General features: G+C 40.6%; 1 protein-coding gene across 1 annotated transcript in view; it reads left to right on the forward strand.

Moving 5' to 3' along the window:
• Nup43 (Nucleoporin 43kD) overlaps window positions 1-15,468 on the forward strand; it is a 45,875-nt gene that overhangs the window by 14,600 nt on the left and 15,807 nt on the right. The window contains exons 3-5 of the mRNA XM_067094304.1: window positions 4,765-4,888; window positions 6,041-6,154; window positions 7,688-7,830. Coding sequence (XP_066950405.1) covers window positions 4,765-4,888; window positions 6,041-6,154; window positions 7,688-7,830 — 381 coding nt within the window. The remainder of the gene's footprint in view (window positions 1-4,764; window positions 4,889-6,040; window positions 6,155-7,687; window positions 7,831-15,468) is intronic.

The following is a 15,468-nucleotide window of genomic DNA, read 5'->3' on the forward strand; positions in this document are numbered from 1 at the left end:
GTTTGTCAAGATGCGCCCTACGATTTCGATGAGGAAGGCCTTTAAAGGAGTAGGGGAGTGGATGCAGTCTAAGAAGGATGCAAGTAAGACGGTTTTCTCTTTCCCTCCTTTGAAACTTTTGGGAAAATCAGGAATGTGGTATGAGACCAAGGAACCTATGGGGTTGGGGCTCCCCACATCTGCTGACGAGATTTCTCTAATCTAGTTGACTCCTCCAGGAGACTTTCCTTGCTTCAGCGAAGGCGACTTGGGGAATGAGTGAAATGGATCATCTCCTCAAGGGTCTTTTTAGAGTTGTGGAGGTCTTCAACTTTATGGATTGGTCTCTTGGAGCTTTGGCCAACAGGACTCGGGATCCCGAATTCCTGTGTTTGGATGACTTCGTGAGTGTTTTGTCTTGCTTGGACAAAGCAGTGAGGGACGGTTCAGTTCATGAAGTCGCTGCCTTATTCGGAGCTGCTATTCTGAAGAAGAGATCAGTATTCAGCTCTTTCCTCACGAAGTCTGTGTCTCCTCTTCAGAGATCCTCTCTTCTGTTTGCTCCTTTTTCTCCTCACCTTTTTCCTCAAAACTTGGTGAAGGAGATTTCGCTCTTTATCTGAAAAGGCGACACAAGACCTTTTGGCCCAGTCTTGAAGAGGGTCAGACCTGCCGTCCCTTTCGCCAAGAAGGAGAAGGCTCCCTTTCAGGAGCCCTTTCGAGGTGGTCCTTCGTCCAGACCCTCCTTCAGGAGCAAAAGACCAGAGAGGAGAGGAAGGTCTTCCTCTCGTTCTATCAGAAGGACCAAATGAAGAACGAGTACTCCAGCGACAGTGGGTGCCAGACTGCTACAATTCGCCGAGGTCTGGGCACAGAGAGGGGCGGACGACTGGTCCTCTCCATTTTAAGAAGAGGCTACCTTATCCCCTTCAGGGAAAGTCCTCCTTTAACCTCAACTCCCAGGGAGTTATCCGCCAGCTACAGGGATCCCATCAAGAATCAGGCTCTTTTTCTAGCGGTGGAACAAATGTTAGAAAAAGGAAGCAATAGAACCGGTTCAAGACCTCCATTCCCGGGGTTTTACAACCGTCTTTTTCTGGTTCCGAAATCCTCGGGGTTGGAGACCGGTTCTGGATGTAGCGCCCTGAATTTCTTCATAATCAAGACGAAATTCAAAATGGAGACTACCTCCTCGGTTCTTGCAGCTCTTCGTCCAGGGATTGGATGGTCTCCCTGGACCTGCAGGACGCTTACTTCCACATTCCCATTCATCCCTCGTCAAGAAAGTTCCTGAGGTTCGTGATTCGGGAAAAGTTTTTCAATTCAGGTCCCTGTGCTTGGTCTTTCGGACGGCCCCACAAGTGTTCACGGGCATCTTAAGGAATGTGGCACGCTGGCTTCACTTAGAGGGAGTGAGGATATCAATGTATCTCGACGATTGGCTGATTGAGCTCAATCAAAGGACAGTTGTCTGGAGTACTTGTCGATCACCCTAAATATGACACAGTCCCTTGGACTATTAGTAAACCTACAGAAATCCCAGGTTGTTCCGCAGCAGAGCATTGTTTACCTGGGGATTCTGATGGATTCTCGGGTTTTTCTAGCCTTTCCATCCCAAGAGAGAATAGATCGCTGCATAGAAAAGGTGACAGTTTTTCTAAGGAGAAAACATTGTTCAGCGAGGGAGTGGATGAGTTTGCTGGGGACCATTTCCTCGCTGGAACAGTTCGTCTCCTTAGGAAAACTTCATCTGAGACCTCTTCAGTTTTTCCTAAAGGAGAGTTGGGACCAGAAGTCTCAGGACTTAGCAACTTTGTTCCAAATTTCGGACAAGATAAAAGAGGATCTCAACTGGTGGTTAGACCCTCGAAAATTATGCCAAGGACTGTCTCTTCAGTTACCGAGCCCTACCCTAGTGTTGTTCTCAGACGCCTCGGAGTCGGGATGGGGGCAACACTAGGGTCGAGAGAAGTGTCAGGCACCTGGGAGGGAGACCAGGTGAACTGGCACATCAACAAGAAAGAGCTATCAGCAGTTCATTTGGCTCTCATCAAGTTCGAGTTCCTTGTCGCAGGACAAGTAGTCCAAGTGAACTCAGACAACACGACTGCCCTGGCTTATATAAGGAAACAGGGAGGAACACACTCCTTCTCCCTTTACGAAACGGCAAAAACGTTGCTGTTATGGGCTCAGGAGAGGAGGATCAGACTCCTCACCAGATTTGTACAGGAGAGAGGAATGTGAGGGCCGACCTTCTCAGCAGGAAGGATCAGGTCCTTCCCACAGAGTGGACTCTCCATTCAGAAGTCTGCGAAAGACTGTGGAACCTGTGGGGAAGGCCGAATATCGACCTTTTTGCAACCCACTGGAATGCAAGGCTAGAAAACTACTGCTCTCGATATCGGACCCGAGAGCAGTTGCAATAGACAGTCTTCTCCTAGATTGGACAGGATTAGACGGATATGCCTTTCCCCATTCAAGATCCTAGGAGAAGTGGTAAGAAAGTTTGCATCATCGGAAGGCGCGAGACTGACACTGGTAGCTCCGTTTTGGCCAGCTCAAGACTGGTTCACAGAGGTACTGGAATGGATAGTAGATTTTCCAAGATCGCTTCCACACAGGAACGATCTTCTCAAACAGCCCCACTTCAACAGATTCCACAAGAATCTCCCCGCTCTCAGTCTAACTGCCTTCAGACTATCGAAGGTCTGGTCAGAGCGAAGGGTTTTTCGCACAAAGCTGCGAAGGCTATTGCAAGAGCCAGAAGATCCTCAACCCTTCTTCGTCTACCAGTCGAAGTGGGAGGTCTTTAGAAGATGGTGCAGGACCAATAAGATATCCTCTTCCAGTACCTCTGTGACAAACATTGCTGATTTCTTTATCTTCCTGAGGGAACATTGCAACCTCGCTGTATCCACAATTAAGGGATACAGGAGTATGTTATCTTCGGTTTTCAGACACAGAGATCTGAATATCTCGGAAAACAGAGACCTTCATGACCTTATAAGGTCTTTTGAAACGTCAAAATTCAGGACTTTGAAACCTCCCAGTTGGAATCTAGACATAGTTTTGAAATTCTTAATGTCTAAAAATTCGAACCTCCTCATCAAGCTTCCTTCAGGGACCTCACCAGGAAGTCACTTTTCCTCTTTGCCCTTGCCTCAGCTAAGAGAATAAGTGAAATACAAGCCTTAGACGGCAAAGTTGGTTTTAAGGGAGGTTGGCTATATGCTCCTTTAAACCATTATTTCTAGCGAAGAATGAGAATCCTTCTAAACCGTGGCCAAGAACCTTTGAATTAAAAGGTCTTTCTTCTGTGACGGGACATGAGTTGAGAGGACTCTATGCCCTGTCAGGAGCCTTAAATTCTACTTAGAAAAGAAGAAATCTCTGGGAGGATCGGTTGAAAGTCTTTGGTGCTCTGTCAGGAATCCTTCACGAGCGATCTCAAAGAATGCGCTGTCATTTTTATTAAGGACGTCATCAAGGAAGCGCATATCTCATGTGAGGATGAGCACTTTAAGCTCCTTAGAGTGAAAGCACACGAAGTGAGAGCCATTGCTACTTCCTTGGCTTTTCACAAGACGTTGTCTCTCCAGTCTATTTTAGAGGCAACCTATTGGAGGTGTAATTCAACGTTTCGCATCTCATTACTTACGAGATATTAGAGTAACATTATGATAAGTGCTTCTCTCTAGGAGCGTACGTATCTGCGGATTCGGTGCTGGGACAGGGAGCTGAATCAATCCTATTTAGTTTAGTTAATTTAGTTGTTTTTTTAAGCTTGGTGGTGTGTGTTTTTATGGTTGGTTGAAAGAGGGTGATGGAATTATGCTTCCCCTTTCAATTCTTATCACTAACAAGGTTAGGATTGGTCAGGTGGTCGGGATTGGTTGTCATGTTCCTTGTAATTTGTATGGACACCTAGCTCTGTCATGTAAGAGGATAGCCCCCATTGATACTGATTCAGGTGTAGGCTCGGTCATGTAAGTGGGTCAGCCCCCTTTGACACGATCCGCTATAGGCTCGGCCATGTTAGTGGGTCATCCCCATTGGCACGATCCAGAAGGGCTGTCAGTCACAGGTCACATCCTCGCTGAAGCTCCTGAGGCAAGCAGACTCATAGACAGTATCCATGAAGTCTTCTGCCCAATCAGGTAAGAACCATGGTTTTTGTTTATCCTACAACATATGTTGTTTCCCGTTTTTTTAGTTATTTTCTGTCTCTTACCCTCCTCCAAGGGGTGCCATTCAGCTAAGTATATATCTGACGGGTAAGTTGCATGTACAAAAATGATATTTTTATGATAAAATAAAGTTTTGTACATACTTACCCGGCAGATATATACTGATTGATGGCCCGCCCAGCCTCCCCTCAGGAGACAGGTGGAAGAGAAAATCTGATTAGAAAACGGGAATGGTTCCTATTCCGCCACCCAGCGGCGGGTATGGTTGATCACCTGACCTACCTGTGCGTGTGCCGCGAGTTTTGAAATTCTGTCGGGAACGTCGGAGACTATAGCTAAGTATATATCTGCCGGGTAAGTATGTACAAAACTTTATTTTATCATAAAAATATCATTTTAGGATGCATAGGATAGGGTGTCCTCACTGTGTACTCTATGATGAATTATATTACTTCAGATCTCTTTGTGGGGGAAAAATGAATAATATGCTACACTTGTAAGCTTTCTTTTGACAAGTATTTACCCTCTTATAATTGTAAGCTTTCTTTTGAAAAATATTTACCCACTTATTTATAATTGTATATTTTTTTCATTTCAGTATATAACACGTGACACTTTTGCCTCTGGTGGTAGTTCAGGGAATGTCAGACTTTACCAACATACTTCAGCTGGCCAGTTAGAAGAGAAGTTTGTGTGGGAGAAAATTCACAAATTCATCGGAGGTTTGACTGTTTTTTATTTATGGTCACAGTGATATTTTTATGTAGAAAGGTTAGATAATGTACGTATTTCTGTTTCTGTGAGAATATAAACCATTGCCTTTTATGTAGGACCTTTCCTCAGCATGAGGTAGAATAAGTCATTGGAACTTGGTAACAAAGTTCTTAGTTGGTGGTTAAGGGGGGTGAGTTGTAGGAATACTCTCACTCACCTGCTGTATACTGAGCACTTTTTCTTTGGCTGTCATCTAGTGTTAACTTCTGAGTATGCTCTATGCTAGATAGAATTTTTGAAACCACCCCTTTTCCTTTTGTGTTTCTTGATATTGTATACTTTTTTTATTATTTTTTTTGGGCGGGTAATAAAAATAATGATAAACAAATACAGGCAGTCCCTGGTTAACGGTGGGCTTGGTTAATGATGATCCGGTTTTATGGGGCTTGTCTAGTGACAAAAATCGGCAATTTTCAGCGCCGAAAATCGCTGATTTCCCCTTATTGGCGCCGATAATTGGGTATTGGCACCAATACATACCTAACAGAGGCGCTGATAGCCGAAAATTGGCACTTTTCAGCGCCAATAAGCCCAAAAATCGCTGGAAATTGCTGATTTTCGGTTAGTGGTAATTTTTCGGTTATCATCACACCCCCAGAATGGAACCCCCGCCGATAACCGAGGACTGCCTGTACTGTACTAAGATGCGAGGGACTTGAGGGCATGTGGGGGCACTGTGAGAAGTGTACTGAGTGGTGTCCCTCACAGTGGGAAAGGTTTAGTGGGGAGAGGGATAAAAACGTTCATTGGCTTCCTTGTGGGCAGGGAGTGGGGATACTTTCCTGATGACAGGGTCAAACCCCTCTAGTTCTTTCCTCCCCACCCCTCCCATGCCTGCCTCTGCACCTCTGCTAGTATGATTCCCCCTCAGCTTGAGGAGGGTACATGTAGTAGGGTGGCCGACTACCATGCTGCTGATGCAGAAAAGTGCCAAACCATGGGAGTTGCTGGACCACAGAGTGCTGGATTACAGAGGTCAGACTTTATTGAGTTGATTTAGTAGGAATTTGAACAAAAAATTTTTCATTGTACTTAATCAGGTGTGATATTCAAAAAACTATTTTTTTACAGAAATGAGTGCACTAGTATATTTCTTTCAGGTACATGTCCATGCACAGCATTAGCTAGCAATGGCGATCAAATTGCTTCTGTCGGAGAAGAAGGCAAATTAGTTATTCTTAACCCTTCTCAAGAAAGAATTTCCAGAACTATAGGTAAATAACAGCTGTATGGTTATCCTTTTAAGATAGTCAGCTCATTAGCTAGTAGTAATGGCAATCATATTGCATCATTAGCTAGTAATGATGATCAAATTGGTTTTGTTGGTAAAGATGGCAAGTTAGGTATTCTTAACCCTTCTCAAGAAAAAAAAAACTCCATAATTATGGGTAAATAAAAATCTTTTTGGTTTAATCTTGTGAAATATTGTCACCTCATTAGCTAGTAATGGCAATCAAATTGGTTCTGTTGGAGAAGATGACAAATTAGTTTTTCATATCCCTTCTCAAGAAAAAAAATTCCAGAACTGTGGATAAACAAAGTCTTTACAGTTTAATCTTGTGAAATATTTTCATCTTATTAGCCATTCATGGGAATTAGATTGCTTCTGTGAAAAGTGTATTTACCAAATGACAAAGTTAATTTTAATAACATCATTGTAGAGTTGCCAGACCATAGCTTGCTGTAATGTGTACCAAAATTCATGAGGCTAACAATACCTCACTTGAGGGGTTATCTCACTCATTGAGAAAACATCACTGGTAGATTAGTTGGCAGTCATGCCCATGTGTCAGAGGTTTTAACAAATTTGTTATGCTCTGCACTGATTCATAGGTTATTGGTTAGTCATGGAAATATTTAATAAGAAGTTAGGTCTGAAAACTCTGATTAAAAAGCAGGGGAAAGATGCGGAGAAAGTAGATCCCTTAATGATACAACCAAATTTAGGAATGGAGTATATAGAACTGTCAACTATAGCAGAAATTGAGCAGTAAGCTAGTAGGACTATGAATGGTTAAGTATACAGTTATGCATTGGTAGCTACTAGCATCAATAATACAGGTAGTCCTTGAGTTATGATGTTTCAAGTTGCAATATTTCAAAGTTATGTTGGTGATACCATTTACAATATTTTGAAGTTACAAATAACGATACCGATAGTGTGTGATTTTTGTCCATTTTCAACTGTGTAAAATGCAAATTTGTGTAAGATCAGCATGTCTTCCAAGCACCCATGTGAGTCTCCTGCTGGTGGTGTGTTGAAGAAGAGGGATTCCATCACTTTGGAGAAGAAAATAAAAAGAATTAACAGTACCCTGTACAACACAGTATATGTATAGATTATATAGTGTAGGCTAGGTTCCTTCCGAGTTATGATATTTTCGAGTAACGATGAGGTCTTTGTAACATGCCCCCATCATAACTAGAGGACTACCTACTGCAAATAAATGTTATTAGAAGGTCAAAAAGGTTAGGAAAATGATTTGTTAAGTAATATGATAAGCATAAGAGTTGGTGAGAAAATGTTTAATCCAAGGAATTTCTTTGTAACAAGCCATAATAATACATTTTTGGGAACTTGATGCTTTGAAGACAAAACTTCAAGAACAGGAAAGTATATAATTTAGATCATCGACTGCAGCAAAACATTAATTTTACTTTTTTTAGTGTGGTTTTTGCTTTTTTCTGAAATCTGTCACAAAATAGATTTTAGGAATTAAAATACTGTCATCTTGTTTATCTAACAGAAAGTGTTGGTGGATGCAGTATATATGCTGTTATCTATGTCCGTGCAAGTGAAGTTTTGACGGCTAACATGCAGGGCCATTTGAAACTTTGGGATCTTCGTGCTGACCAGCCTTCTAAGGCAACATTGATTAGTCCTGATCAGGTGGGTAAGAATTTTAATGTCATAACCAAAAAAAATTGGAATTATTAGCATGGTAATTGAGTTCCACATAGGTAAAAAACCCTTTATCCAAAAAAATATATCAACTGTCTGTTTTGTAGGAGTAATCTGCTGCCAAGCTGGTTTCAGTTCAGTTGTTGAGTTTGTTGACAAGGTAAATAAAGGATTGAGTTTAGAGGGGAGGGATGCAGTATATATGCTGTTATCTATGTCCGTGCAAGTGAAGTTTTGACAGCTAACATGCAGGGCCATATGAAACTTTGGGATCTTCGTGCTGACCAGCCTTCTAAGGCAACATTGATTAGTCCTGATCAGGTGGGTAAGAATTTTCATGTCATAACCAAAGAAAAATTGGAATTATTAGCATGGTAATTCAGTTCCACATAGGTAAAAAGTCCTTCATTCTAAAAAAAATATACCAACTGTCTGTTTTGTAGGAGTAATCTGCTGCCAAGCTGGTTTCAGCTCAGTTGTTGAGTTTGTTGACAAGGTAGATAAAGGATTGAGTTTGGAGGAGGCAGGTTGAGAACTCTCCTACTAATCTGGTTTTATACCCTTTTTCTTTGGCAGTTTTCAAAATAACACATCTCCGTTGCTGCACATTTCATCACAGAACCTATACTTCTAGTTGCTGAGCTGTCACCAGTGTGCATTCATCCTTTTTTAGTATATGCATATTGAACTTGTTATATCTGTTCTTGGAATGTCAATAAGAAGCAAGAACAGCATAAATTTCATGACCCTGTGTATGTTTGTTTTCCAGCTATCTGCTACTTATTCCCGTACACCCATCTACAGTATTATTTTGACTGTCCTGTGGAATTCTTTATTTATTCATTGAAATCAAGCATTGGGCATGATGCATTCTGGGTGTCTCTTTTTTGGTTTTGGCTTCTCTCCAACAGCACAAAGCCTTCCGTAATTTAATTCCTTATTTCTGTTCACAGTGGTATCATGATTGGCAGCAGCATCAGTTAGCCACTAAGGGAACACTCCCGTGTTCATCTTCATTCATTGTCATCTTGACAGGTTCCCTCTGTATTGTGCTAACACAAGGGTATTTACTCTGAGGTTTTGTAAACCCCAGTTATACTTCCAGCCAACAGCCTTTTTTCTCCCAGGCCCCAGCTCACTTGTTCAGTGCACCCATTACCTGTTCAAAACTAGACAAACATATTAGTATAAATGCAATTGACTATAATTCCCGTCTTGAATAGGTAAGAGTTGATTTTCCTTGAAATTTATCTATGCCTGGTTAATTCATGTTGCTACTTTTTATTACTCTTTTAGTTAGAAATTAGGTCATAAATTAAACATTGTAAATCATAGCAATAGTTGGGCTTCCAACTAGTAATAAGATTTTACCCAGGAACCTGAACCTCATCCCAAAGTTAGTCTTGGGTAAATAAACTTACCTTGTAAAGAAATATTTCTTATTTATTCTTTAAGTGCCTGGAGATTTTCCCTAAAATCCTCAATTTTGAAAAATTAAGAAATAATGACTTTTTCTTACTTAACAGATATTACTGATTCTATTTATCTAAAATTTAAGCCAAAGAGGGTATGATAACAGCTACTACTGCTGTCACACCTTTGGAGTGATTATTTGCTCTTGGAAAAGGCATTGAGGTCAACTTAGCCACCCATGACTACAAATATATACACAGAAATAATTGTGGAAATCTGCTAGTAGCTAGCCAATGGTTCCTCAGTGGATTCTGCCCTATTAACAGAATTCAAAATTTAAATATGGCCCCCATCCTTGGGCTTGCTGGGATTACAAGAATCTCAATTTATAAAACTAAGGATAAATTGAAAATAGAAATGTAAAAACCCTGAATCATATTAGAAAGAAGGAAGTGGTAGAAAACAAATTTAAGAAATATGGAACCTAGGAAAACTGTTCCTGTGAGTTCCACCCTCAAACCCAAAAAGCCTTAGTATGACCCAGAGCCATACTAGCTCCATTTGTCCCCAGAGGGTCTTACCAGCAACAAGAGAGGGGGAAGCAATGACAACAGCATCCATTTCATGGTGAACAGATGTATTTCTATTGAGAGAAATTGAAAGCAACTCCTGGAATACCCATGAAGGGCAAGGAAAGAGTTGGATCCCAGTATGGCTTTAGAGGTTGGGGATCATCTGTCAGTGCACTACATTCAGTAGAAGTCCTCCCCTTACATGAGTATCATCTTCAACAGGCTGGGGTGGTAGTGGTTATATCTGTCCCACCCCACCTCTCGTGGCTAGTCATGTCTCTTCAGTATTTCCAAGAACTCCATTGAACAGAGGCTGATCCTCAACCTGTCAAAGCTGTATAAGTATATCCACTCATTCTGCATGGGACCTGGACTGTTGTCATTGATTCGAAAGACACCTACTGATGATATGTCCCTATTTTTGTTCCCTTTTGCCCCTTGTAGTCCATATGGTTCCGGATAGGGAGAGACATGTATGCGCTCTGAATCATGCTCTTCAGCTTAAACATCACATCAAGGATCTTTTCAAAATTGGCAGCAGTGATTGTCAGAGAGCTCAAACAAGGGGGATTTTAACTAATAGCCTACCTAGACGATTTGCTGGTCTGGGGGACCATCATAGAGGAGTGCCTACAAAACCTGTGGTAAGGGACAGACGCCATCAAAAGGTATTGTGATCAACTAAGACAAGGTATGCCTTACACCCAATGGGTGTTGTGTGGCTGGGAGTCCATTGGGATACCCTTTGTGGCTGGTTGTCTCTTCCCAGCCAGAAAAAGGAAAGATTTTCAAGGTTTCCTGGCTTGATCCAGGGTTTCCTGGCAACAGTTGAGAAGGGTATTAGGCCTGTTACATTTTGCATCTTTGGTGACTCCAATCCTCAAGGTAAGCCATATGTGGACTTGTAAGGGTACTCACCAAACAGGTTGATCTGACTCCCTGTTGTTCCTTCAGTTATACAAATGGATGACTCCTTGACAGATTGGGAAGGCCATTGGGAGGATTGTCAGGTAGCTATGAAATGGTTTTTAGTTTTAAGGTGTCACAAATTTTCTTGAGCTGATTGCTATCTTCCAGTCTCTCAGAAAATTGAAGCCTCTGAGGGGTCTCCCACAATATGACAGCAATAAAGTATATCAAGAAGCTTGGCTCCCACTCAGCTCTGCTCAGTGCAGTTACGTTGTCTGTCCTATGGATGTCTTGATAAATGTGACAGCTTTGGTTGCTTTGACCAAGTGGATGTTAGACAAATCTCTTTTCAAGTGATTGTCAACCTGCTTCCACATTCAGAAATGGGCTTGTGTGTCACAAGGAGGACCACTCACTTCCAGTGCATGTTTCCTCAAACCTGGACATTCAGGCATTAGCAAGAGGTGCCTTCCTAAAGGACTGGAACAAATGGAGGGCAATCTACTTCTTTCCTCCTATATCCCAGATTTTGAAGGTTTCGAACAAAATGCTTACCTGCAACAGAACGTCTACCTAATGGCCTCAAATTGTTCTAACAGTCACTGGTTCATCTTGTTACATCAGTCATAGCTGCACCCTATTTACTGAGCCATGGCCTCCATGTGTCCTTTTCTAAATCTGGTTTACTGTGAAGATTATTCATGCAGCATTGCTACATACCTGGTGCAGAAACTATGGACTTCATCCATATAACAGTACTGGTCCATATGGAAAGTGGTGGGATTGCCTACATACAGGAAGCTTGGTTGTAATTACAGTTGAAACTTCTAAATTCTTTTATCTACCTGTTTAAGGATAACCTTGCTGCTACCACAGTTATGATGTACAAGGTGGTGTTGTTGGAGCCTTTGCTTTATGGGGGTGAATTAGTTTCCAATATAGAGATTTTAGCCCCCTTCCTGCCATCCTTTGCACTGCAAAGAGGTACTCCTTCAAGGGCTCCTGGTATGAACACAACCCACATCCATCAAAAGATGATCTTCACACTTAGATGGGGACAGTGCCTCATTGCCTCTAGCCAAGAATGAGGACCCATTGGAAAGAACCCCCCCCCCATTCTTCTGCCGGGACTCAGTATTACGGAAGACATTATTCCTCGTCCAGTCACCACAGGCTTACTTAGATTTCACACCTAACATCCTAGATGATCTTTTCTTACACCCTACCTCTAACAATCTGCTCTTACTGCATGGGCTGAGAATTATCTTAGCGTTTCTTTTAAAAAAGCGGATGTCCACTCCTTCACTAAGTTGCATGATGTCTGGAAGGTGGGCCCATTTTTGATTTCAAACATTACTGTCATAAGATTGAGGAGGTTTGTGTCTGTAAGTTGTAGGGTAAATCGCAGCTCCTCTGATGCTGTGGTATATCTGAGATATTTCTGGGACAAAGCTGTTATCTTGCATCCCTATTATAAGGTTAACACATACAAGCTCTTAACACCTCATTATTCATGGTCAATCCCTTGCAGGAACCCAAATAGAAAATTAGAGGTGTTCCCTCATATGACTTTACCATGGACCATTACTTTTCATCTGAGTAGTTGGGATAGGCCATTTTGTCACCTGTCAATTTTCTGCTTTGAGGACAAGCAGAAGATACACTATGAAAAAACAGGTTTTGATGCAGGAAAACCCTATTTTTTTTATAGCCAGTTTGAGTCCTCAAATCCACCTGCTTTTCCTTATGAAAAGGCATGGGATCCTTTGGTGGATGTTTCTTTCACAGACCTGGCAAGCAGTGGCAAGGCTTGGCTGACCTGTGCCACGGTTGCCACAACAGCAGAAGAAGGGTGAGTGGTAATCTTGCAGATGATGCTGTAAGGCAGGATAAAGAGCCTTCCTGCCTTGAGTCCCTTCATATTCCATCACCATACCAAATGTGGCACTATTCCTGCCTAGACCAGCTGTCTTTTGGAGCCACAGTGGGGCAATCAGCAGCTTCCAGACATAGGTTTCTCCTTTGTCGAAACCTGTTTTATTCAGAAAGAGTAGATGGCATTGTTAGGAGAAGAGTAAGCATGATCTTAATGCCAAATGATGACTGGAGAGTAGTGGGCTGTAGTTTTGCCACTTGTCAGATTTAAATTTGAATTGTGCAGCATTAGAATTATGGTGTGCTCTGCACCAACAAATGAACTCCCTTAGGAAATAAAAGATGAGTTTTGTAGACCTGCAGAATTGTATAAATGATATATCAGAAAGAGCTATAAGAATTGTTGTTGGTAGTCTGAATATAAAAGTTTATAGGAATAAAATGAAGGTATGGAGGATGGAATGGGCAAGGAAAACCTGGGAGAAAATTCAAACAAAAATGGGGAGCAGTTGATAGTTTTGTACTACAAATAATTTGGTAATTGGAGGTATTCATTCCACCACAAGGACATCTGTTGATACACTTGTACATCTCCAGATGGTAGTCATAAAAACAGCAGACTGTATAACCATCAATATAGAATATAAAGAGGAAAAAGAGCACAGGAATGTAATGAGCTTTAGAGGAGCAGATGTCAGTGATCACTAACTTGCCATTGCCACAGTAAAGAAGAAATTAAAAGTTAAAAGTACGGTATTTTGGTATAGTGCAAAAAAGGTTCTTAAGTTAAAGGAGAGATGAAGAATTCAAAATAAAACATGTTAAGTATAGAAGACTAGAAATTGAAGTTAAAGTGTGAGGAGAAGTAAGAGAATATGTGGAAAAACAGGCAGATGATCTGGCTAAGCAATAAAACAAATAAAATAAGCTAAATACAGTACACAGCTATTACCAGAAAAAAGAAAAAGAATACCAAAATTTAAAACTTGAGAATCTAAGAAATGTATTTTTCACTCTACAACAGACAACAGCCCCATAGTGAGGTAGTACCATCAGTGCGCCTCAAGCAGTGCACTATAGCATTACTTAAGGTTCTTTTCAGAGTCCCTTTGGCCCCTAGCTGCAATCTTTTTCAGTTCTTTTGCTGTACAGTATCTCTGTTCATAATCACTTTCTTTATTCTTACTTTCCACCCTTTTCTAACAATTGTTTCATAGTGCAAATGCAAGGTTTTCCTCTTGTTACACCTTTGAAACCTTTTCACTCTCAGTTTACCTTTTAGCACTTAATGACTTCATAGCTCCCAGTGCTTGGCCTTTGGCCTAAATATCATATTCCGTTCCAATAGACAACGCTAATCTAGAGAAAAATTGACTTTTAGTGTAACAGCTACAGTATATGAAATTATGTAAATCATTTAAACCACAACATACATGAAACACATGAATTTTAAGCTGAAATGGAGAAACACTACAAAAAAAGTCACTTTCTCAGAAGATCAAAAAGGGTGATTTTATTCTCTAATAGTTACTATCTTCTTCTTCTGACAATGAGACAAAAAGATTTATGATCCTTGGGACACTGTGGATTGTAATATAGGCATATATTTGATGAATGGGGGTTTAATGAAAGATAAACAATATTTTTTATACAGTGGGCTAAGTTAATAGGATACATCAGGTATGATGGCCAAAGTAGAAAAACTACTATTACTCTATGTACAGAAGCGTAGGTAAATAATACATAGGTGATGATTGATTGACAGTAAAAACTTAGGTAATAGGTCATTGAGGAGCTACAACAAAAACAACATGAAAGTTTATAAAACTGTCTTGTCAAAGACCAAGTACTCAATAAAGATGCCCAAATGCGGCTAGCCTATTTGAAATTCAGGATTTGTTGAGGCTAACAGAAAATGAAACAAGGCAAAGGTTTGTACTTCTGTAAAAATTGATGGTATTTATGGATTTGTGCCTTTGAATTGTTTGTCTCTATATGTTTAGCATAATCTTTGCATTTTTTAATGGAAAGTCTTCTAATATAAAATGAACTGCATACAATACAGTACAGTTATACCTCGGTTCATGGACTTAATTCGTTCAAGGACACAGTTCGTGACCCGAAAAGTTCATGACCTGAATAAATTTTTCCCATTTGCAATCATGTAAATACAAATTATTAATTCAGAACTCAGAAACGCTGATTTTTTTTCAATTTTATTATGTTTTTCTGGGACAAAGAATATATGCTTGAATTAAAATAACCTTAGTTATATACAAATACAGTAGCGCACAGAGATAACGGACCTTGTATATTGTACTTACGAATATATTAGTGCGAAATGGAAATATCGATCTGAGGGTTTTCCCCTTCAGATTGAGCGCCAAACTGTTTTTCCAAATAAAAATCAAATATGTTTTTATTCATCCATCATGCAGTGGAGGTGTTAAGAAAGTATGCCACTGACTGCAAGCAACAGGTATTATAGCTGTGGCTAAAGAAATGAATAATGAACAGACTCCAAAACAATTTGGAAGCAAAAGCAATGCCTGAAACGACAAAATCACACACGTACTTCATTTAATTCACTGCATTTATAAATAAAAGTAGTTGCAATTTTTAAACCCAGATTTGATAATTTACAAAAAAATCAATGAAGTAAGCTTCGTTTGGCAACTAAAGACTGTGATGATGTCACTAAAATGCAGTCAGCTGATGATTTTCAGAATGTAAACAAAACCAGAATACAAGTGGCACTGTACTTATGATGTTGCTCCATCCTCCACTAAAAAAATTGGGGCGCTTTCAATGGAACCTTTTGGAGATGTGTGTGCATTCGCGGCCTGAAGCACTGTTT

The sequence above is a fragment of the Macrobrachium rosenbergii genome, chromosome 50, assembly GCF_040412425.1.
Source record: "Macrobrachium rosenbergii isolate ZJJX-2024 chromosome 50, ASM4041242v1, whole genome shotgun sequence".
Lineage (NCBI taxonomy): Eukaryota > Metazoa > Arthropoda > Malacostraca > Decapoda > Palaemonidae > Macrobrachium > Macrobrachium rosenbergii.